This window comes from Prosopis cineraria, unplaced genomic scaffold (genome assembly GCF_029017545.1).
Source record: "Prosopis cineraria cultivar Desert tree isolate PC_DT_omini unplaced genomic scaffold, ASM2901754v1 PC7, whole genome shotgun sequence".
Lineage (NCBI taxonomy): Eukaryota > Viridiplantae > Streptophyta > Magnoliopsida > Fabales > Fabaceae > Prosopis > Prosopis cineraria.
Genome location: NW_026555338.1, coordinates 31,738,621 through 31,763,699, shown reverse-complemented (window position 1 = coordinate 31,763,699; position 25,079 = coordinate 31,738,621). Strand labels below are relative to the sequence as shown.

General features: G+C 33.4%; 2 protein-coding genes across 4 annotated transcripts; both read right to left on the bottom strand.

The window, feature by feature from the left end:
• Positions 1–5,975: 5,975 nt before the first annotated feature.
• On the bottom strand, positions 5,976–11,344 carry LOC129315942 (kinesin-like protein KIN-14Q). 3 transcript variants are annotated; one of them, XM_054960113.1, is made up of 16 exons: positions 11,053–11,344; positions 10,882–10,959; positions 10,385–10,699; positions 10,227–10,288; positions 9,935–10,133; positions 9,680–9,756; positions 9,503–9,602; positions 9,320–9,418; positions 9,056–9,232; positions 8,654–8,939; positions 8,352–8,513; positions 7,705–7,920; positions 7,559–7,596; positions 7,292–7,455; positions 7,070–7,195; positions 5,976–6,965 (listed from the first exon to the last, which is right to left on the bottom strand). In XM_054960113.1, the coding sequence occupies exons 1-16, from the start codon at positions 11,093–11,095 to the stop codon at positions 6,195–6,197; spliced, it is 2,913 nt and encodes a 970-aa protein (XP_054816088.1). In that variant the 5' UTR covers positions 11,096–11,344; the 3' UTR covers positions 5,976–6,194. The 3 variants fall into 3 exon arrangements, with proteins under 3 accessions (XP_054816088.1, XP_054816089.1, XP_054816090.1); XM_054960114.1 differs by lacking the exon at positions 10,882–10,959; XM_054960115.1 differs by lacking the exons at positions 10,227–10,288; positions 10,385–10,699; positions 10,882–10,959.
• A 4,072-nt stretch (positions 11,345–15,416) lies between these two features.
• Positions 15,417–24,872, bottom strand: LOC129315458 (translation initiation factor IF-2, chloroplastic). Its single transcript, XM_054959137.1, is given in 13 exon segments — positions 15,417–15,941; positions 17,044–17,232; positions 17,479–17,573; positions 17,576–17,753; positions 18,573–18,809; positions 19,803–19,868; positions 20,025–20,180; positions 20,630–20,692; positions 21,011–21,109; positions 21,215–21,364; positions 21,596–21,709; positions 22,792–22,824; positions 22,910–24,872. Coding segments are annotated over 13 exon segments (3,069 nt in total). The 5' UTR covers positions 24,437–24,872; the 3' UTR covers positions 15,417–15,779.
• Between the last annotated feature and the right edge of the window lie 207 nt (positions 24,873–25,079).

Below are 25,079 nucleotides of genomic sequence, written 5' to 3'. Positions count from 1 at the left end.
AATTTATTTGTTATTATTGAGAACTTCCGAGTTAATGTAATATTGTTGGACTCAATTAAAAAAAATCGCCCCTTGTTTAAGGGGAATCCAATTTTTTTACTTACTCCAACCATCTTTGATGATCGACTTTAGATATTTAACGACAGAAGTTTTTTTTTTTAGATTTAACCCATGTCAAAGATGCGTGACATTAATCCTTAGAAAAAAAGGTGATGTAAATCCTTGATCTAGCTCTTAAAATAACTGAAAGAAATGATGAAAATAAAAGGCATATGAATAAATCGAGCTATTGAACTTGTACTCTATTTCTTATCTACATCTGACTCTTCATTTCTCAATTGTTGAAGAACGTCCTTATTATTAACACATAATTAAGAATCCAAATCTCCTCTTAATTAGATGTGATGGATATCTCTGACTTCTACTCAACGCCCTCCCACACCCACTCATTTACATTTTAAAAAGTTCAAGACTTATTTAATTTCTTTCATTAAAAAAATCAAATCTTTTCTTCCAATAAAATTAAAATAATTAATTATTTTTAAATTAATATCATCTTTTTATATTTATTCATTTTTAATTAAGTATTTTATTTTTAGGTAAATATAAAGCGATTAATTTATTATGAATATTTAAAAAAATACATTAATCATATATTTAAATATTAAACATATCTCATATTTTTTAATATTTAACTTAAAAAAAAATGGTTTACATCTTTCAAAGAGGGAGAAGTTATTATGATTATGATCAGTCACAATGACGTCAATTTTTTGGGTCTATAAGTTAACCGAAAGTGCACTTGTGTGTTAAGTAAATTAAAGTGAACCTTTGCTTGTTGCAAGGCGCTGGTCGCTGAGGTAGACCGCATCACATGAGATGCACGTGAATTAACTCAGAGTCGGTTTGTAGTCTATACAGCCTCCCTCTTGACGTTTCTACGATCAGCGCCAAGAGGGGTGATTTTGCGCATAAATAAGTATAAATCATCATAGTATTCTCTGATTATGGCAAAAAAAAAAAAATAGTATTCTCAGATCCCGAAAATAAACAATTATGAATTCAATATCTTGTTAGCTTAAGTGAACGTGGCTCGAAAATTTATATATAGATAATATGTTAGGATATTCATGACTGCCCTGCACGTAGAAAAAAATATTACTTTGACGTGCTAGCTGCAAGGTTTTATACTAGCTTTTGCCTATAAATATCCAGCTCTAGAACTAACTGTTTCTTATAAGCTTAATATTTGGCCAAGCTAAGTTTAATAAATACATGCAGATAACATGGGATTCTTCTTTCCACACAAACTGATGAGTCTTTGGAAATGCTAATAAAAATAAAATAAAATATTTCCAATGATCTACTGCATACATACATAGACACACTGCATAGTTTTTCATATTTATGCAACGTTAATGTACGAAATTACACACACACACACACAACACAACTGCGCGCGCGCGCGTAACTCAGGCATCTTGCTTAACCATGTGCATTTAATTACTTAACCATCTCCCAACTTGTTCACCTAGTGTGTGTGTGTGACTTAATAATTAATTTCCTTCCATACTGCTAAAAATTTCAATCAAAATTGTCATCTCTTGTGTTAATTTTTAAGTCTTATGCATCCACTTTTTTATGGAGGTCATGTTAAAATTTTTATATTAAATGTATTTAAAGATTGTATACTCTATCAAAATAGTTTAAATTATTTGATTAAATACTTTTTAAATTTATATATTTATAATTTGTCTTCTAATGTTTAGATGTTGGATCAGACCTTTTTATCTTCTAATATTCTCTCTACTGCTTTTTTTCTCTCTTTTCTATTTTTTTTCTTTTTGTCTAAGCTTGTACTTTAAAAAAAAAATCTCAAAAGCTTGAAGTCTATTCATTTTTTTAATCTCTTGTTCTTTTTCATCTTTCCTTTTTTCCTTTTTTTCTCATTTTTCCCCGATCAAATGGCTTTGATATCATGTTAAAATTTTTATATTAAGTATACTTAAGGATAACATATTTTATTAAAATAACTTAAATCATTTAATTTGATATTTCCTAAGCTTGTATATTTATAATTTGTTTTCTAATTTTTAGATGCGGGACTTTCTTTTATCTTCTAATAGGTTGTAATGGTTTCAAATTCGAATAATGATATAAAATATATAAAAAGGAAATATTTGGTTCATAATTAAGTCTTAAAATGTGACTGATTTCAATTCCCCAACATACACAAATACTGCTCTAATTTGGTTTGTACAGTAATTCAATAAATTTTTAGCAGGGTTTTAACTCAATAGTAGCAATTTTGGCCACGGTTCGAAAAACGTAATCACTATTAATTTCGTCACACAAAAATATAGATATTTTTGTTCATTACGATCCCTTTTAATTTGTCGGCATGAAATATAGGTTACAGGTATAGTAGCGAGTATACCTTATAAATATCGACACTCTTCAGTACGATGCATCTATTTTCAAATTTTCTAGCGAAATATGAAAGCAGAAATTACAATTAGTGCAAACAATATAGAATATTAGTGGTTAATAATTCAATATAATCGTAAGCCTCTCTCTAATATGTGCACATACATATATGTTGAGAGACAAAAGCACATGTTTATCAAATTTTTTGGAGAATAGTATATAATAATCATAATAATTATTCAATAATGAAGTCAGCTGATTATAACATAAACACGTGCCTCGCACCGTTGTGTTGGTGTGTGCGTGGATCGTGACTTTACCTGGCCGACCCTTCCTTAGCTTCTCCATTGAATGCAATTGATTCATTTCAAGACATGGCACAATGTGTGTCTGCTACACTCACATGAAAACACACATTTATCAGTACCTAAGTTTTTCTCTATGAAAATCGCGTGTCGCGTGGCCCGAGATTTGAATATCCATGAACACAAACATTTCAATGCCATTGATCTAAAGTCAAAAAATGATTTATATTTTTTAATAAACTATTTGGTATGTGATGCTACTTTACCTTACAATATGATTTTTTTCGTTCAAAAAGTTTGACCTGTTAATATTGCTCAACAATAATAATAATCGAGGTCTACACTGACAAGTCTAAATATTATTACATGATTGTTGAAAATCTATATCATACTCTCTTTGATCCTATTTATAAATGACTTTAAGCATATTTCACAAGAATCAAGAAGACCTTAAATCTCGTTAATTTCATCTTAAAATTTAATAATTTTTTACCTTCATTTCTAATAAATATTCTTAAATCTTATTATTGGTATTTTTATTCAAAACATTTGATAAGGATAAAAATATAAAAAGAAGCATTAAAAATTGACAAATGTCCTATAAATAAAGCCAATTCTCTTTCTACCTTATAAATAAAATCAGAGAAATAACATGATATATAGATGATATAAGTATTGTAAATTTACTATAGAAAATCACATTAAAAGGTTAAGGAATCACAGGAAGAATAAGTATGTGTGTTTGCACTATATATGATTTTTTTAAAAAAAAATTATGAGGATTAAGAGTTTGAATTTAATTAAGACTACTTGCCAATTTTTCGTTGAAATTTTTGGATGGGGTCGTATGCATAAATTTTGATACTACTGCAGCACTTGCCAACACAGGATTATTTTTTTTTTTTTTAGTTTCATATGAAAAGATCATCGAATCGTTGGGAGATACATGTGTTTGGACTGCGATTTTATTTTATTTTTTAAAATGTGAGCAGTATGAGTTTGAATAATTAAGTCTACTTGCCAATTATTCACATGGATTAGATAAACCGGTAACTAATTAATGCCATGTTGTAGGGTAGTTAGACCCATGGTGGATAACTGTCCGCAATGGAGTAGAGTTAGTCTAATATTAATTCTCTTGCGATAATTTTTTTAATATGAAATAATGAATAGAGATTTTTAATATGGTAGATAAATATAACAAATTATACATCTTATAAGACATTCAGAAAGATAATTTAGAGAAACTCGAGAATATTTAAAAATTAAGGCATGTTCTGTATTCAATATAATAACCAAAATATTCATTAAAGAAAATTAAAGCTGAAGAAACAGCAACCAGCAATTTAATGTCTGATTGGTTCAGAACTTCATATTAGTATTGTGGCTTGAGTAAAATTTAAATTAAATGATATGAAATTCCTTCTTGTGAACTTAATTTTTGTAAAAATCAAATAAAAAATGCGCGCGCGCACAATATCAAAGAAAAAGTCAAAAAGTAACAAAAGTAATTTGTAAAAAATAATGAAGTTTTAGGTTAGTTGCATGTAGTCAAGGAGTACAACCCAAGACAGACATACTCCCAGGCCTTCCAATAGCTTAAGGACTTTTCTTTTCGTTTATTTTCTTTGTTTTTTGTTTTGTTTTGTGCCATTTTCTTCCAATAGCTTTAGGATTGATACATTGTATTTAGCTCTACTCCCCCCTAAACTTTTAATTATAATCGTTGTTAGTGAATGATTCTAATTAAACAAAAACCATATGTGTGTGACACATACAAATATTATGTATAAATAGTACTTGACCTTTCTAGATTTGTTTAATGTTTTAAGTGTCCTGATCTCTTCCCAAACAGTCACATGCATCACCCTTCATTGTCTATACATACCCTGAGAGAAGAAGCTCTCTCAATCATGAACTTAGATGCCTCTCTATTATTTAAATCAAATTTGAGGGGTTATCAAAATGATAAGAGAGAGAAAGATAGGCCAGGGAAACTAATCATGGCCCTTAACTAATTAATAGGATGCCTCCCTCTGAAACTCATTAAAAATTCTTCAGATCATCAAATATGGTTTCTATCACAGTTGGCTAAAGACTCTTCTTTGTCTGGTGAATTAATCATATGTGTGTGTGTATATATATATATCTCTCTCTCTCCAGATGGCGGTATTATTGTGAAGAAAATAAATAAAATATGGGCAAGAGGAGATGCTTGAAAGATGTTTGAAGAATCCGACAATTTAATAAAACCTGATGATTCTACAAGTTGTTGTAGTTATTTCAGTTAGTAACCACCTGTCTCGGGCTAATCAGATCATCAGAGTAGGGGGGGGGGGATAACTGGAAAGCTAGTACATAGGTCCCGTTTATTTACCAAAAACTAAAAAAAATAAAATAAAATATATTAAAAAAATAAAAATTAAAATAAGATGATCAAAGAGAATATCTGAGTAAATTTATAAAAAGGAAAGGTAATTTAGTTTATGAGATAAATAATCATGATTAATGAAATTTTTAAAGGATACGATGATTCCTACACTTATAATATATATTAATGAGTTTTATCATGTTTATTATAAATAAATGGTGATTTAATTCATTTTTTATTTTGATTTTTTCAATCAATGCCAATCTAGTAACCAAACAAGACCATGGGCTTCATTTTATTTAGGAAAATGGATTTATGAGTTTATAAGAAGACAATATGAAAAATGAAAATTTGAAATTACAAAAGAACTTTATGAGATGGAACTAATAGTTTTACTTGACAGAATAGTTGGTTTACTAGTTGAGATACAAAAACAGACACGGATATAATGCTGATCATTATTTGAATATCTACTATATTTCAGAGTCGTTGTGCTTATTAGCTGCATTTATAATTTGTGAGTGTGCCCCACCCCCCCCCCCCCCAAAAAAAAAAAGGAAGGTGGCTTGTGTGGTGTAATTGTGATAGTGTGTATGAGATGATGGCATTTGATTTGGATTAGGGTGCATGAGAATGTTACAAAAGTCGTAATATGGAATACAAAGATAAATTCTTAGATGTATTTAGTTGAAAAAAATAATTCAACTAATATTATTAGGTGTTTGGATCAATTGATTAGGGGGTTGATCTCTTTTAACAAGAGGTCTAGCGTTTGAGTCTTAAATAAATGGTTTAGGTTAAAGATTTTGGATATAAGAGAGAAATAAAAAAGAAGTTAGACTAATCAATCATAAAAGAACAAGAATAGGCTCCTTTATCATGCTTAACGTTCAGCTCAGCTGTTTGGGAAATTAACGTATCCACTCCCCAAAGATAACCTTGTTTCCGGCAAATCAGCAAAAATTCGGTGCATCTCAAGTCCTATGCAAACAATCAAACGGATGATAGAATCATCCAAAGAATCAACACATACAAGAAGTTATGAAATCAATGTGGTGAAAAAAACCTAAGTGGGCATTTACAACTCTTTTTCAGATAATCGTTTTCACCAAAGTTCCAACATTCCATCTCCTTTCCTTTTCCTTTTGACTATTCTTTTGTTGCTGTCTTTCTTTAGTTCCAGCTCTTCCCTTTCCCATTTTCCCTCGACTTCCCACGGACACTCTAACTTTCTCCATCCCTACACTAACCCCAACCTTTCTTATGTTTTGCTGTGTTTGAGACTTTTCCTGATTTTTCTTCAGCAGGCTTCTTCTTAGCTTGCTTCCTTTCTTCCTACCTTCACCTCTGATTTCTTTTGGACTCTCACAATGGCTCTGTAATGGCAAGCCGTTGCTTTCTGATTCACTATTGACTTCTTTCTGATCAGCTCGATTTTGTGTCAGTTGATGGGCTGCACTTGGGAGTGGAATCAAAGAGTTTCTCCTAAGGGTATTGGCTGAAGGAATACTTGGCGTCATAGTGCAGATAGAAACTCTACCAGTTCTTTTTGGCAGTAAGGGTTTTTCAGCCATCTCTAGGATGTTTTCTTTCTCAGCATAGATATCAACGTTCATGATAGTGTTGTCAATTGTAGAAAAGGGAAGTGAGGGTTTTAAACTGTTATTCTCCGTAATTGGTCGAGTTAAATTTGCTTGGTCATCGTTAAAATTCTTCTTACTTCCTCCTGGTTGATTTGTGAGAGCTGGCCTCAAAGGTGATTTATTTTGCTCTTGGTGCTTCTCAGCTTTCTCTGTATCAACATGTTGTTGACTTGCTGCTGCTTTTCTCTCAATCAGAAGTTGCGATTCCAGTTCCTTGATCTTCAGAATGAGCAAAAAATAAAGCTAAGCCATCTTGAAGTTAATTAAAAAAAAAAAAATCCAATTTATATGGGTAAATAAAAGATTGTGCTCCAAAATGGTACCTTATCTTGCACAAGTTTGGTTCTAGCATCTCTTTCTTTTATCTTTGATTCTAATCCATGAATTGTTTCCTCCATCTTCTTGATTTGCAAATCCTTCATCTTGACCTCTTGTTTTGTTTTCTCAGCCTAAAAAAGCAGAGTAAAATTATTGAAAATACAAAAAAAGCAGTGGGATGGGCTTGAACCATCTTCAAAAGTTAAGAGATATAAAATAAATCACACCATGAGTTTATATTTCAGGAGTTCAATAGTGTCCAATTGCCTCTTTGCTGGGCCCAACTCTATTCCTCTCACTCTGCTGGCAAAGTTCAGAGAGCAAATTGTCTCACTCAAATCATTTTCATTTGGGCTGATCTGTACAAACATGAGTGTCTTGGAATCTCCTCCTAAAAAAGCAAGTTTGCTCATCACATGTAGAGGATAATCAAATATACAATACAAGCAAGCCATAACAAAGGTTTTTTTCAGAGAAACTAAAAAAAGAAATACCTAAAGAGTCTTGCAGCAGGTGCGTGAGCTTGGAATTTCTGCACCATGAAGAACAATAGAAACATCAGATGCAGATAATGGATGAAAGAAGTTGTTTATTTCAGCATTTGATTCAGGAAACAAAGGTGAATATTTATATCAATAACCTGAAAGGGATATGCTGGCTTTTTGTTGCAAGGGCTGATATAACATCGCCTAATGCAGAGAGAGACCTGTTAATATTTTGAGTCTCCTTTAGCCGTTCACCTTGCACTTCTGTCTTCGCCACTCGCTCACTTCCTGCAAGGTCTACTAACCATAGCTTGCTTCTTGTGCATTCACCATTTAGCAGATTTTCCCCCTTGACCATGACGCAGTGAATGCTGCATGAACCAATAAAAAAAATCTCCTGATAAGCAAATATCCCTTCAATCATTATATTTAGAAACACGAGTAAACTATGGCCACCACCCTAAGGATTTAAAACATATACTTGTTAGAGATTATAGTAAAATTAATTGGAGTTCATAAACAAATCTTATACCTATGTACTATTCCTCAAGCAGACTTATAATAGCCTAATTCAGTGCAGTACTAATCAAAAAAGGCTAAAATGAAAGCTCACAAGGGAGTTGGAGCAGTTTCTTAAAATTAGAAGGCGTATGAGGGTAGGTTTTATAAACCAAGGGGTTGTATGATAAAATCAAAACTAGAGCAGGCGTGAGTGTGGATTTTGATAACCTCACAGAATACAAAGGTAATTTACTCAAAAGGAATACGAATCCAAGAGAAGGGTTTAAAGTATAAAGCGGACCAGTGGGAACGGCTGCTATGCTCATTGGATGCGGTTGAGCTAACAGCTCTTGCATTACTACCAGATTGCAGGACATCCCAAACTTCAGTCATATTGTTGACATGTGCCTCAACCAACCCTGGCACGTGGTTCACTCCTTCACCTGCTTGCCTTATTTCAAGCCTGCAATTAACCAAATTTCAGGGAACAAATCGTTATAGATCATAAACCCATACGTGTGATACGAGATATAGCTCCAATTCATATTTCTTTCCTGATTTGTGATAAAAAAGTCCAAAGTGGTCCTGTTCTTTAGAGCTTACCTTTTGTTAGATGTTCCTGGCTGATTTCCTGACCCCAGCAAATCTCTAATTTGCTCATTGTACACTTCTAAGACACTTACAGAGACTTCATAGTGATAGAGTTTCTGTCTCGCCTTGATTATGTTGAACATTTTCTCCAGGGTCCTGAAATTAACACCAGGAGCCTCTTTTGTACCCTCCATTGTGAAGGTTTTTCCTGTCCCAGTCTGACCATAGGCAAATATGCACACATTGAACCCGTCTAGAACTGATGTTGCAAATGGTGCCATCTCTTCAAAAATGTCAGCTACATGTCCAAGAACAGAAAACTATAGAAGTGGCTCAAATGAGCATTTGATTTCAATATCAGAATACTGACATGTTACACATGGAAATTATGGCATTGATTCATGATTACAATACCTTGATCAGCTTGGGGTCCAAAAACAGAATCAAACTTATATGTCTTTCTAGGAGTCCCATTTGACATTACAGTAAGCTCACCATCTTTAGCAGATTCAAAACCTACGGCCATAGTAAGTCCTGCTGTTATCTCCTTCGCATTTAGAGGCCTACAGCGGCAAAAGACTCTGATGTTTCCTGTGAGGAAGAAATGTTGCAAAATCATTTCAAATATTCGTATCTCACATAATTCTTATTGTACAAGATCAAGCGCAAACAGCTTACCTCTCAACTCCAAAACCTTATTATAAAGTTCTTTTTGCTGCTTAGCCCCTTCAAGGTATTTAGACTTGAGGTCTTCATGTGACTCCTGTTGCCCATTTACTTTAAGGAGAGGTATAAGGATTGTGGAAATGTAAAACCCTAGCTAACATTTAAGATGGATACGATATCTTGATGTCTACTTACTCTTGGACATGATAATTAGCTCCACTTCACTCATATCTGCAAGATACTTCTTATATGTTTCTATTTCCTCTGAAAGCTTGAGGTACTCCACTTTCATAACCTGCTCAACAAAATTGATTAACACATTGCAGATATATCCTTCGTCCTCTAAATTTGTCAGTAAGCATCTATCATTACCTTGACTTTTTCAATCAAGTCTTTCAGTGCTGAAAACCACCTGCCTTTCTCCTTCACTTGCCCCTCAACAGCAAAAGCTGCAGAGCGGGGAAAAGAATATGTCAGACGAATAATATGAAAACTTAGGTACAGTTGCTAAGATTTTGCAATTAGATTCTAAAATAAAAGAATCACAAGAGGAGAAGAAAACACTTTCACATATTATATTTTTGTAAAAGAACCTCATAGAGAACACTTGAAAAGGTACGCGCATACCCAAAGATCCAACATGCATGGACTTGCGCATGAGCTCGTTTTGAAGCTCGTTGAAGGACTTCCAAGCTTCTTGGCATTCCCTATCCTTCTGTTGATTCTCTCTCTTCAGCTCCTTCAAAACCCTTCTTGTTTCAGCCAGATCCTTTTTCTGCCTATCAAACTCTCTTTTCAGCTTCAGAAACTCAAAATCTCCAGCATCCTGCCAGAAGAGGAAAGTAAAAATATAGCGCACACTAAAATAGTCTAACTTCGCTGCAAGTATAAGAAAGTAGTCGCTTTCTAGAAAGCATACATTTGAAGGCTCTAATTCAACTTGTTGGGACCCTTCAATATCTTCTAACAACTCATTTTCTCCTGAAGTAACAAAATATTTTGTCACTAAAGCAGATTTCGATCAAGATCACCAAAATCTCATCTTACAGAGCAAGAATAAGCAAATGTCAAACTAACCAGAAGGGTCCACTTGTGATGGCTCATACTGTATTATAGGGGGAGGAGGAAGCTCAAAAGAGGCTTCAGGAGATAGTTCTTTAAAAGTTTGACAAAAATTAGAAAATTTAACAGTCGGGGTCTTCTGGTTATTAGCAATCCCAGAAACAGATTCATTGATTCCATTCTCCAAAGAAAGCTCCATAGCCACTTTCTGATGAATTTTGTTCTCCAACAACTCAGGGGACTCCACATAGCTGTCACTGGTAATATCTGGTGAAGCAGCACAAATGACCAAATCAGGGGGCGTTAAAGAATTCCCCAAAATGGATTGCCCTGAAAATTCATCCCCGATTCTATCAGTTTCTCGAGAAACCATGGCTGGGAAAATCCAGGAATATTTTATTATCATTCCTTAATATGTTTTTTTTTTTAGCCAGACCTCCTGCTTTATTAGAGGAGTAATATGCAGCTTCTCCAAAAGTCGAGAACCTTATGCGGATTAGAAGCTCTCTTACCATCAAGCACATTGTTTACAACTGGGTCGGCGAAGTGGACACCATTTGCTCTAAAGCCTCGTCTTTTACGAGTAAATTCTACATTATAATATCGAAACCTTAAATATCCAAGTTTTGAAGTCGCTGAAAACAAGAAATGATTCTACTTCGGATCACATTGACAATGCTTACCGTCACTTTGGCTGCCATGAACTTCGCTCTCAAGATCTGCCATCGTTGAACTTCCCAATGCTTAATGATTCTTTCAGAGACGTCTGAGAATCAACAAAGGAAACAACATATATACCGAAGGGTATGAAGCAGGAAGCTTCAGATCGAGTTGTCACTTCAATAGTGAATACGTTTAAATGGGGAGGAGGTGGAGGAGGCAGAGACCTTTACAATTAGAACATTTTGGTATAGAAGAGACGTCAGTGAGAAATGGATCAAGGCCAGTCTCACAGTCACAGGAGATGCCATTGATAATCATTAATTGATAAAATAGTGAGCGTTTGAAACTTTTTTTTGGATATACTGAGCGTTTGAAACTTTGAATTGAGTGATAATAACACAAAATTGGCACGCGAGGAACGATGAAATATATTATCGGCAAACAAAAACCAATAATAAGTCAGCAGTCAAGAAAAAATAAATTTATGTTATTATTTTAATAATAAATAATTTTTTATTAATTCATATTTTGTAAATAATATTTTTCAATAGTTCTTGCATGTGAATTCCTAAACAATCCCGAAAAAGGAATGTTTGGAATTTGGATAACACCGAACTGTTCTTGTACTGTGAAGGTGATAAAAGCTTACTTAAAAGCTGGGAAGTTGCCGGTGAGTCAAGATTCAATTTATCTAGATTTTTTTTCTTACTAAAAAAAGTTGGAGGATATGGACTAACAAAGTTTTGAAAAAGTTTATGAACTAAAATTTAAATTAGGATTGAAGTAAAAATTTCTGGCCTTTCAAAAGAATTTTTGAACTAACCATGGTTATCAATTTGTTTTAGATTTTTAAGAATTTAATATTTTAAAATGTAGGATCAATTTATTTTTTATCTTTAGAATTTAAAAATAATACTTAATTATATTTTAAATTTTTTCTTTTAAACTGTAATTTAAATTTTTAATTTTTTTAAAAAAATTAACTTTGAAATAAATAAATAAATAAATATATCTATATATATATATATATCATAAAACTCATGTCGTTTTCGGTCCTGATACATTTAAATTTACTTTAAAATTTTATCATCCAAAAAAGATTTTGTTTGTCAAACTAATTTTTTTAAAAAAAATATTTAAACATAAATTACATTGAAGTCTTTAATTTTTTTAGCCTAATTTCACTTTGCAAACTTCATTTTCTTTTAACTTTAAGTTTTACAACTTTTAATTCAATAGTAATACCTAAAAGAGCAAAGCGAGGTTGTTGCTTTTTTGATTCGTTGTAAAAGAGATAGATCATAGATGAAAGTTTTCACTTTAATGGCGTTAATTTCGTCAGATACATAATCTAATCAAATTCGCTTGGTATGGATAAATTTGACCGTTGCGATTTGACTTTCGAAATTTTAAATATTTCAAGCGGTTTTGCCGTTTTAGTTTTGAATCGCTGACCATGCAACACATGCAATTTGCCATGCTTTGTAAAAGATTTTCCAGGCCATTTTCGGTACTTCCACACACATTCGAGCTGGAGTTTCTGATTTCAACTTTGGATTCTGAATTTGGATCCACCAAAGTAAATATATACGGTTAAAAAAACAGTAAAAAAAAAAGAAAGAATTGAAAAACCCTCATGCTGGTTAATTTTTTTTTCCCCAAAAGGATATCAAATTCAGTTTTCTGGAGTTTGATGAAACAAGGGTCGGCCATTCCGTTTAGAAATGTTTGGTTTTTAATTTATATTTCCAAAAGTCCATTTGAAAAAAGCAAGTATTTTTCAGATTTTACAAAAAAAAAATATCTCAAATATAGTTAAATAGAATTTTGAGGGAAATCCAAGTAGGTCTTTATATTTTTTAAGATTTGGCTTTAAAAAAAAAAAGGAGATTTTTACATAAAAGAGTTTTAAAATCCAACCCATGATTATAAGCCTTTTAAAAAGGGCATAAGCTAGAGTTAATTTTTCTATGTCATGCATTTTATTTTCTGTTTTTTAAGCATGTGGTTGAAATTGTTGTTAAAATTACAAAATAATATGGTTGAAATTATTTGATTTATTTTAATTTTTGAATTAATATATAAAAATGACACAGTTTTTTAAATTATGTATTAATATAATTAAATTTTTTTAAATAAAAACATTAGTGCCTACATTGAATTTTTGGGTAATTCAATGTATTATGAACAAAATTGCATTTAGTACTTTTTAGTTAAAATTTTAACCGTTTAAAATTATTTATTTATTTAATATTATAATAATAATAGTTTTGTAATATTTATTTTTTATTATTATAATCAATTTGTGGTTTTTGGAAGGGAAAAAGTAAAAAACCTGTGAAATGACGCTGAGTTGAGCGATGAGCACGAAAGCACCGAAACTGTATCCTACTTTTCCAATCAAAATCCCGAATCCTTTAGCATAAAATTTTGGAGAATTGATTATACATTCTTGAATTATTTTCAATTTTGGTAATATTGTAACCTAATGTATTTGATAATAAAAAGGGTTTAGGTTTAAATTACGAATTTTAAACTAGATCAATTAAAATTTTAATATATGGCGATTAGATAAAATTCACTATTGTAATTCAAATTTTCTTATGTAGATATTTTACTGTAACTCTCTATTTATTTATTTCTAAAAAAATTAGTTATTTAGTCCATGTAGTTTTGATATAATTATAATTCAATTCTTAAATTTTGACTCGTTGAAACTCAATTTTTATAGTTTTAACTTAGTCCCTAAATTTTATCTTTTGTAATTCAATCCCTATAATTTCAATCATTCAAATATTGATCCCGTGTTTTAAAATAAAATTATAAATATTAAAAATATTTTAAACTTCTAATATTTATTATAATCTATGTAAAGATTAAAAGAGTTTAGTAATTTAAAATATTATTCAAAAGTTTTAACATAATTTTAGTCTTTATAATTTTATTTTTTAAAATATAGGGATCAATATTTTAATAACTAAAAATATAAGAATTAAGTTGTAAGATTCAAATTTTAGGAATTGAGTTATAAATGAGTCAAAATTTAAGAATTGAGTTACAATTGAATCAAAATTATAAATATCAATGATTAATTTCTTTTTATTTTATGATATCTTTGTAAATTTCTGTATTTTTATGACATTCTTTCTTATCTACGCCATAAAATCTCATAAAATATATTTTTTAAAAAACACAAGTGATTTTTTTCCAAATATATACTCCCTCCGTTTAAAAATATAAGGTATTTTTTGAGAAGTTGAATGTTAAAAAATGTAAGGTATTTTTAATCTTTTAAGGTGTAATCATTATCTTTTCTTAATAACCCTATTGATAATGACTTTATATTTATTGTAAGATATTTAATAGGAGTAAATATAAAAAGATAGGATTAGTTTAAAAATAGATAACTACTTTATTGAGAGTGAGATTCAATTAAAAATACCTTATATTTTTTAACAAAAAGAGTGTATATATATATATAAGTATGAACAAAATGAGCCTTATTTTTTCTATCTACTTAGCCCTTTAAAGTCGAGTTTAGGCTCAGGGTTAACCATTTTAGTTCTATATTTTTCTTCCTGTTTTTTCTATAAGCATGTGAATTTAGTTGAAATTGTTGATATTACAAAGTAACATGGTTGAAATAATTTGATTTATTTTAATGCTTAAATTAATATTCCCTTCGTTAAAAAATATAAAGCTTTTTTAATCGAATTTCACCCCTCAATAAATAATTATTTACTTTTTAACAAACCTTATCTTTTTATATTTACCCTTCTGTTAAATATCCTATAATAAATATAAAGTCATTTTCAATAGGGGCACTTAAAAAAAAAAGCAATGATTATATCTTAAAAAATTAAAAATGCCTTACATATTTTAACATCAATCCCTTAAAAAATGCCTTGCAATTTTGAACGGAAGGAGTATATGAAAATGACATAATTTTTTTAAAATGTGTATTATTATCATTAAAAATTTAAATAAAACACTAGTGCAAGTTTTTGAACCTGACCTTGAGCTCTATCAATGAGAGTTAAACTTAAAAAACATGATCTATTTTAAATGTGAAAGCTTGTGAGCTTAAATTCTGACAAGCCAGGCAAATCCATGCTTACAGTTCCAATAGAGAGATCACGGACAGTTATTTCAACTCTATACAAAATTGTTGATGCACGTATTCGGATCCTATATTCTTAGAACCGCAAGAACCCATATTGGGTAGTTCGTGATCAGCCGCCATATTTTCTATTCTCGTTGATTAAATGATGCGAAAAAAATGACACGCAAATACTTACAACCGAATCCAAACGTCTAAGTACAATTGTGAATTGTCCACACTACTGATAAAAAAATGCATCAATTTCAGAGCATCATGAAAAAGTTACTCAAAAATTGGATAATTTTTCTTTCTCAACGCATGTGGTTGTTACAACTTACAAGTACATAAGAAGTCCAAGCTGGTGAGCTTGTGACTTGAAGATAAGTTCCCTCTTTACAAGAAACTGAATCTAATGTACGCTGTTATATACACTGTTATTGTATGCAACAATGGGAATGACTATGATTCTACGAACTCAGATCTTCAGCAGCCCGCCTTGAATATAAATATGTTGACGTGGGACTTGGGTACCTCTTCACTCACCGATGTCAAGCACCATTACAAACACAGAACAATGGTTTTCAATAGAACGCCAAACCCACTCCGTCCAAAACATATGAGCCAATCTTATGGAAGCATGTGATTCTACAACTCTACTCCTACTTCTTCCACTGCAGCCGCCATTGAAGCTGAAGCCTCTTCAAGGGTCCGCTTCTTCTGAACGGTGTTGAACGCCTCGACAATATCTCCATCTTCCCAGTCATCGTAATCTTCTAAACCAATCCCACACTCTAGACCAGCATTTACCTATTCAGAAGGAAGAAAGATGTGAACGGGCATTCAGGTTGTAGCTATATGAACATGGTGGATAATGAATGAACATACCCTATAAAATATAGAGTGGGTAAGGCATTAAAAAACTCTTATCAGAATAAACACACAAACATTCACAAACAGTCATGCTACAAAGGAATTACTATTTCAAAAGGGAAAAATCTAACAAGGAGTAAAAAACTACTCATGAAACAAACATATCTAAGTCACCATGTGATAAAAAACGTAGTTTTAATCAACTTTGTTTAAGGCTCGGTCCTCTGTTATTTTTTCGGTTACTTCAAAGGAACATCCACCTGACATTTAGACCACAGAGCATATGACTGAGTACATGAAATTATAAGGTAAATTTGAGATTCATTATTTACGATATTGGATACAAAGTCTTTTATGGGACCATTACCCTTGTTTCATAGCAGCTAAAAAAACTCCAATATCTACAATGAGAGTTCATATGATGCACTTGAAATGGCACATAACAATAAGATGACTCTCAACGTACATCATGATGCAAGTCCATAATTGCACTATGCCCATCATTCCTTGCTATACGGATATATTATTTCAATAATACCAGTCAGGATTGGAGTCGAATTTTTAACATCTGTTCCAGAAAGAAATACTTGAAAATAAAAAAAAAATCCTTAATTGGTTGTAACTTGACATAAAATGAACAAATACATATACAGACAACAAAGCTGCAATTCTAGCCCGTAATTACCTAAAGTTAGCTTCAGAAAACAAGCATTCTTAATGGGCAAAGGATAATAAATTTAAAATTAATTTATCATCCTCAAAAGGAAAGCATGATCATACGCCATTTTTTGGCCAACTGAATCATACGCCATTAGCATGAGCTAAAAGCATCTGGAGATGGCTTGAGGACATTCAACAGTTTGTCTAAATTCCCACAGGATATCTGAACTTAGAAACACTTGGTAATTCAGGGCATCTGATAAGAGGCTTCACATATTTTAATGGCTTCCAGTAGGTGCATCAATGCAAGCTTCTATAAAAAAGACAGGCTTCCAATAAGCGTATTAATGGCCAAGTAGTACTAAATGTAGAATAATACCTCTTTCACAGTCTCCTTTACTCGTCTCAAAGAATCAACAACACCTATGTGAACAACCTTTCCCTTACGAATGACCCGAATGCCACAGTCTTTTAATACTTTTCCCTCTGTAACCATGCATCCAGCAACACGACCACTACCACTGCTGAACGTGGCCCTTACTTCAGCTAAGCCAATCATTACTTGTTCCTACAAAAGAAAGAAGTTAGTCTTGCTGTTGATCCTTCATGAACCTTAAAGCTCTCAATAAGAGTAAAGAAAGCAGTACAAGTTAAATTATCTAAGATGTCAATAAATTTATTTTTAACAAGTTCCATGGTACATAAATAAATAAAAACCCATCATGATTTATACTCAAATAATTCTCAATTAAAAGAGTGCGGAAGCATGTACAATTGACATTTTGGCCACACATCGTAAAAGTATGTAGATTACCTCGACAGGCTCCAGTAATCCCTCCATCGCACTCCTCACGTCATCAATTAGGTCATATATAACTTTATATGATCTAATCTCAACAAGCTTATTTCTGCATAGCTTTTTACAGAACCTGGTACTCTGATATTAAATCCCAAAATAATAGCTTTGCTTGCAACTGCAAGGTCAACATCACTGGTGCTAACATCACCTGTTGCTTCCAACAAAAACTTCAATGTCACATTATCTTGTGGTAGCACCCGCAGGGCTTGTCTGATTGCTTCAATGGATCCCTAACCAAGATAAGAAAAAGAAATTATAATTGCTGGTAGAAAAACAACCACACAGATCATTCATGAAAAATATCAAACCTGTAGACTTTTAGCACGAAAAGACAACTTGCACAATTACCCATTGTGGTCAATATTAGGCTTATAACAAATGTACATTTTTTTTTTTTTTGAATATGAACAAGCCATACTCATTCAGCAGAATGTAAAAACATTACAAGAGACTAAAACAACAAAAAATAAAAGCAGACCAACCACCCCTAATCAACTAATGGGTGGGGTATCATGTACATTTTCAAAATAGATAACAAAGAATTTGATGCATTATTGACAAGTTATTTAACTCGTAGATGGTTAAAGTGAAAGTTTTCTTGGAGAGGCAATGATCAAAATACAAATAGGCACACTTAAAAATATGCAAATATTAAGTGTCTTAAATGAATATCAACAAATCAGTACTGAAATGTCCTTTTCAAATACAATTTTTAGGAGGGTTCACATCCACAATCCTGCCCAATTTACCAGTATTAAGAGCATACAAGGAGCCAGACTGTAGCAATTTTAGACCATCTCTTACAAATAGCAACATCAGGGTGCTACACTACAGGCACATATATGCTTTGGTTTGCAGAGATATGCGTTTGCAGTCCTCTTGGTGTAAGGATGGATGCGATTAGCACATGCAGAAACCATCAAAGGTAATTCCACTAGGCACACAAACTGTGCTCTTATTTGGTTAATCCAACAATTTCAGATGAAAATTCATTGCATGAACAAAGTGGTTTCCTTCAAATTCTAGTAACATGCAGTAGTGAAGCATACCTGAAGATCAACCTTCAGGATAATGTTTAGCTGGTGTAAGTCTAATCCGGAAAGCTTTCCTGCTGAAACTGCAGAAGCTAAAGAAGAAAGGGTGACCTTGCCATCCCCTGCCTTAGCTGAAATACGCTCGTTTCTTAATGATGCAGCACGGGACTCTGCCTTTTCACGGGCAGCATCAAGGGAGTCAACAATCTCAAATTCATCACCAGCAATCGGAACGTTATTCAAGCCAATAATCTACATAAGAGTATAGAACAATTAGACTGCTTCCTAATAAAACTTATCATGGTAAGCTTCAAGACCATTTTGGGGAGAACTGAGGTAAACTTAAAAAATAAGAAGAACAAAAGCTCAACTATTGAAGATGGATAACACCAGTATATCAATCTTCTAAAGAAAAGACATGCAGGGAGATTCAAGAGGTACTGCTAAGCTGTCAAGTTCTCAGGCCTTCAACAAATGTTAAATGTAGACTTTGTAAACAACCTTGGAGTCCAAAATGGTTAATGAATGCAAATTTAGGTAGCAATGTGTTCCTTAACATTGGAAGTAACCAAATGAGTAAAGTGAGCTAGAGAACAAAATTATCTGGAAGAGACAAGCAGAATCACAAAAGATAAGAGGATGCAGAAGAAACACAAATTTAATGGGAGCATGCCCTGGATTTACAGACATACTAAGTAAGAACAAAGCAGAACATCATCCACAGATTTACACGGGTGTACTTCCAATTTGCAATTGAGAATGAGAAGTCATATTAACTAGTATGGCATTAAACAATTGAGTTTACATCAAATACTCAATGAGGAAGAAAAAATCTGCACTGGCCTCCACCATTTAAGTTAATTGACAAGCTTATGCTACATACATGCATTGATTCAGCTCATGGGCATGACAAAAGTGCAAAAATGTGAATCAGAAAGATCATATAATTTAATGAGCTGCAACATTGGTAAGGTACCAAGTTTGCAATCAAGCTTAAGATGAGTGGTAGCAGATCGAATTTTCTCCTCATTTTATTTTTCTCCTCACTGTTGTATGGTGAATCCTTTATTTTGACAAGCAGTTATCCAATGAGGTACATTTCTCAGCAAACTCAAACGTTTAAAAAAATTTATTAACATGACAATGACAGTAAAGATATCAAAATAATAATATTTATTTTTAAATAAACAGACTTCATGGTATTTTTCCTATGGGAAAGTAGAAAAAGAATTTGAGTTAACAAACCTGTACAGGTATAGATGGTGTAGCTGAATCAACACGTTTTCCACCATCATCAAATAAAGCCCGCACCTGATAGAGGATTGCAAGTAAAAAAAAGGATGATTAAAATTGCAGAAGTGAGCACATCAGATAGCTCATGTTAGAATAACTTGAGATTTTTTTTATTATTAAAAACAAGTTAAGGTCTTTATAGCATTGAATTTTAAAATTTACACATCTAACAACCTTTCCAAAAGCTTCTCCGCACACTACTACATCTCCCCTTTTAAGGGTGCCATTCTGCACGATAAAAGTAGCAAATGGTCCCTTTGATTTATCCAGACCAGCCTCAATGACTGTGCCCTTTGCACTTCTATCAGGATTTGCTTTCAGCTCTTGCAACTAAACCATCAATTCCACAGGTCAGAATAGAAACGAGAAGATGGAGAAAGCCATAAAATGTACAAAATTTAACCAAAATCCTACTTCCAAAGAGACACCAACACATAATCCGGGCATCTACATGATGAAGGGTGCCTAAGAATGCTAGGATATCTGAAACTACTTTTTTCTTTCTTTATCTGCACCTTTTCTTCATAAGATGTTCAACATGAGAATATTTTAACCACAAATTTTAAGAAGTTTTGATACGAGTAACAAACCAGAGAATCATGATCAATATTCATTTATATGCAACAGAGGTTCTTAGTTGAGTTTAATAATCATCAAATGGTTTGCTTTTTAGCAATTGATATCATTTTTATAGATATATTTTGCAAAATAATCAGCTAAAGAGAGATAGGGATTGTAATTTCCGGTGACTTCATGATCACATTAAACAAGCAACTTGCCTCAGCAACAAGCATCACAGTTTCCAAAAGATCATCTACATTCTCCCCTTTAAGAGCACTTATCTGTTGGAAAAAGGTAAAGGAAACAAAATATTAGCAGCTAAAAGTTACAAAAGCATAAAGAAATGACGAGGGCAATGCCAATTTTTAATAATTATCACACAAAAGTGTGATAGACCTTCATGAAAGCTTAAAAATTTTGCTCAATGTGTATTTTGACAAGATGTCAAAATTAGTGGGCCTATACCTTGTCCATACTTCAAGCTAAAATTGTGTGAGATGGTTAGTTAGACTCCTAAACAAACTACTCACAACTTTCACTTAGCAAGTTTAGTTTATAAGTTTAAATGGGTTTTGCCACCAGCTAATGACAATATAAACCTGAACCATTGGGATGTCGCCACCCCAGTCTTCAGGCATTAGACCAATTGAAGACAGCTCTTGCATAACTCGGTCTGGATTTGCACCATCTTTATCTATCTGGTTCAAACATAAAAATTTTACATCAGCAATTCATGAAGACATAACCAAGTGAATACTTAAAAAAAATGTCTTCTCATATCAAGACAAATCATGTTGGCCTGCCTTGTTTATAGCAATAATTATGGGTACTCCAGCTGCTTTGGCATGAGCAATGGCTTCATTTGTTTGAGGACGAATTCCATCATCAGCAGCAACAACTATAATAGCAATATCTGTTACACTTGCTCCTCGAGCTCTCATTGCCCCAAATGCCTACATGAGGGTGCTTAGTAGATGTCATCTAAAGGAAAGAAAAGCGAAATGCATGGTACAGGCATATAGATAATGGTTGATCTGAAACCACCAGAATAGTGTAATTTAGCATGTCATGATACATATTACAGGGAACAAATTATGATCCAGCAATTAGAAATATAAAAGTCGTTTTGCATATTTGGAGAAGAAAATCAGAATTGAAAAAGTTCTAGTTGACAGTATAGTTACCTCATGCCCAGGCGTGTCAAGGAAAACACAAGGCAGCAATTTGCCATCAACAGGAACTTGAACTTTATATGCCCCAATCCCTTGTGTAATCCCACCGGCTTCTGAAGCAACTAACTGTTAAGAACAAGCACTTAGGCTAAAGGTGAATGTATGTGTGACATAAATTTCAGAAGATGAAGCTCTGGCAATAATGTAGATTTCATCACATTCATAAGCTAACAATCTCATGGACCAAAACATAAGCACAGCAAAAAGAAACCGCATAGAAAAATCCAGAAAAATAGATTAGTAAAACAGCATGGCTTGGATGTACTATTAGGCCGTGACACACACACAAACATAGATGATTGCTAGAGATCATCAATAGGTGAAAGTAAAACAAATTATTAATCACATAACAATTTTGTGACAATAGCATTAGACATCAGAAGAAAGTATTTTCACAATTTCACAAGCATCTGAGAATTGATGATTGTGTTAGCCACAACAAATTACTTTGTAATTCTTATATATGAACATATATAGGTAATATAAATGTTATAGTTAGATATATGTTAGAATCACAATACAAAATATTGAAGACAACATTCCAATAATTACCAAAAAGTAGCCCCTTCATCAGACCTACATACTCTAAAATGGGATAGTTACTATTTTGCATCTTACTTCAATGCCCAGCAAGTTCATTTTAAACTTGAAGTTTTGAGTTGAGGCTCCCCTTTTCCACTTGCTCAAAACTATCCAAGACTAGTCACGTGCAAAACTGTAAAATTTCTTGCAACTTAGTCCTTGAAACTTTACATTTTATTCCATGTTCCCTTTTGATCTTAATCTTTGGACCTTCACGCTCATATTGGGGACTTTAAATATTTTAAAGCTGTTCTACAGATTTTAAGGGAGGTTTTTGCAACACATGTTCAATTTTAAGGGAACTAAGAGTTGTTTTAGGAACAATAGGGTTATCAAGTGTAACTCAATCAAACATCAAGAGAGGTTAGAGCAATTTACTAAATAGTAATCTACTAGATAATTTATCAATATATGTGCCATTTTACTATCCTAATGATATCATATAAAAGTTAATTGAAAATATGTGATAATTACTGATCAAGTAACCATCTACATGAACTTTATGTCTACAATTTTTCATAGAACCTGAAAGAAGCATAAAGACTATTACTAAGTTCTTGTTGTACCTTGCTCTTCCGAATATGGTCCAAAAGAGTTGTCTGCCAATCAATAACAAGTATCAGAACAACAGGAATTCAAGCAGAAAAATCAGACACAAAGGAAGAACAGGGTGATGCAACTTACCTTGCCATGATCCACATGACCCATTATAGTAATGACAGGAGGCCTATCTTTGAGTTTGCCAAGATCATCTCCATCTAGAATTTCCCTTTTCTTCACCAATCCTTCAACTTTGATAGGATCAGCATCTATTACTTCCACACCTTGCTCTTTACAAATCATCTTCACCATGTCTTTGTCCAGAGTTTGTACCCCATCTGGTTTAATCCCCTTGGAGTATAGATAACCCAGGATTTCACCATCACTGATTGCCAAGTTGTAGGCTAACTCCTCTATCAGCATACCTTTATCACTAACCTCTAGAATTTCTACTTTGACAGGAGCTGCCTCCTTGGCAGCCTGAAGTCTTGCTGCCTTTCGACTTGCTTTACTCCATTTCCTGCCTTTTCTTGCCGTTGCAGCACCAGGAATAGAGACATCAAGTTCTGATGTATCTTCATCAGGAATCTCAACGACATCATCATCTAATACTCTTCTCCTTGGTCCTCCCCCAGTTGGAGCACTTTTCTTTCGGTAATCATCTTTAAACTTTCCAGAAGGAGGGCCCTTTCCTGGTTTTTTAGGAGCTAGAACAGCTTGAGCAATGAGAGGATCAACTACTGGTTTCTTGATAGCAAACTTGTCAATCAAAATTGGCTTCCTCTCTTTATCTTTAACAGGTGTGCCAGCAGCTCCATTGTCCCTCAAAACAGGTTTCTTGATGGGCGGGGGAGCTACAGATGGTTTAGCCTGTAACAAAGGCTGAGGATTTGATGGTGGCTGAGGAGCTCGTGGAGGAGTAGGCGACTGAAATGTCACCTTTCCTCCTCCCCCTGTTTGAGATTTCCCTCCTCCATTCTTAGTTTTAGGCTTGGGTGCTTCCTTGGCAACCTTCTGCACATTAGCAACTGTGTCCCCTTTACGCCATACACTCTTCACAGTTCTAGACTGCTGGTTTGTTGTTGAGTTTGCCAGTTTATCAGTCTTAGGATTGGTGGTTGTATTAGATATTGCTGGTTTGCTTACCGGTCCATTATTTCTTTTGCCATCCAACTTTGAACTCTCCAGCTTTTCAGCCTTCTCCAACACCTCTCCAAGTGACTCAATCACCTTATTTCTCTCTTCTACATCATCTAACTTTTCATTACCAAATTCCTTAGCTTTGGAGGGATCCCACCCTTCAGAGTGTGCACCTAAAATGGAGTTACCCTTGGTCTCTGAAGACTTCAATACAGGCTTTGGAGGTGGCTTAAGGACAAAACCAGCATTATTATCTCCAGTACCTGTACTTCCTCTGTCACTGTTAGAGTCAAGGGACACTGCATTGCTTTGGTCAGGTATGAAATCCGTCGTAGTCGCTGAATATCTACAAAGGGACAAGGAGACACAATGCCATGTCCTTCTACACTTAAAGCTCCCTCCAGAAAGAGAAACTCTCCTTCCAGTAGAGTGGGTCCTTCCAGAGGAACTCACTCCAACTAGACCTCCCAAACTGACAGGGGAAGAAAGAGAAGCCATTGCTCCTTGAGCGTTGCCCACCATTATAAGCATTGAAGTCCCAACAACAATGGAATAGGCTCTAAAAATTCTCGCCCCTAGCAATTCCTCATCCTAAACCCTGTATGATTTTCAGTGAATTGGAAGAAATACCCACTAAAAGGATTCAACCTCCCCAAAAACGAAAAACCTCAGAAAACAAAACAAAAAAATAAGAGCAATATATTACTGCCCTTGATAAAATAACAAGGTTGTGATACCTCGACTTCACAGATTGAAACTTTGTCAATTAGAGGTAGAACATGTTCAGGGTACTGCAGAGTGACAACCCAAATATAGAAGCGAAGCGTGAGCGTGTAGGTGGAAGAGGGAAATGAAGAAAGAAAGGAAATAAGGATGCAATTTTGAGGCTGAGGTTGTCGGGATAAAATATGGTATGGCCCGGAGAAGCTGAAACTGGGGGGAATGTGTGGGTGGTTCTCCGCCTGTCAAATTTTGTTCAAGTGATAAGGATTTATTTTTCCTTTTCTTTTCGTGGCTTTTTACCCCCCTCTCTCGGCCGGAATTTTTCGTGGCTTCTGAGAGAGTAGCGGCCTAATTGATATCCTCCAAAATTAATTGTGAAATTTAAAATTATTTTTTTTAAAATATTATTTAAACACTCTTAATTTTTTTTAACACATGGTTACGAAAACCA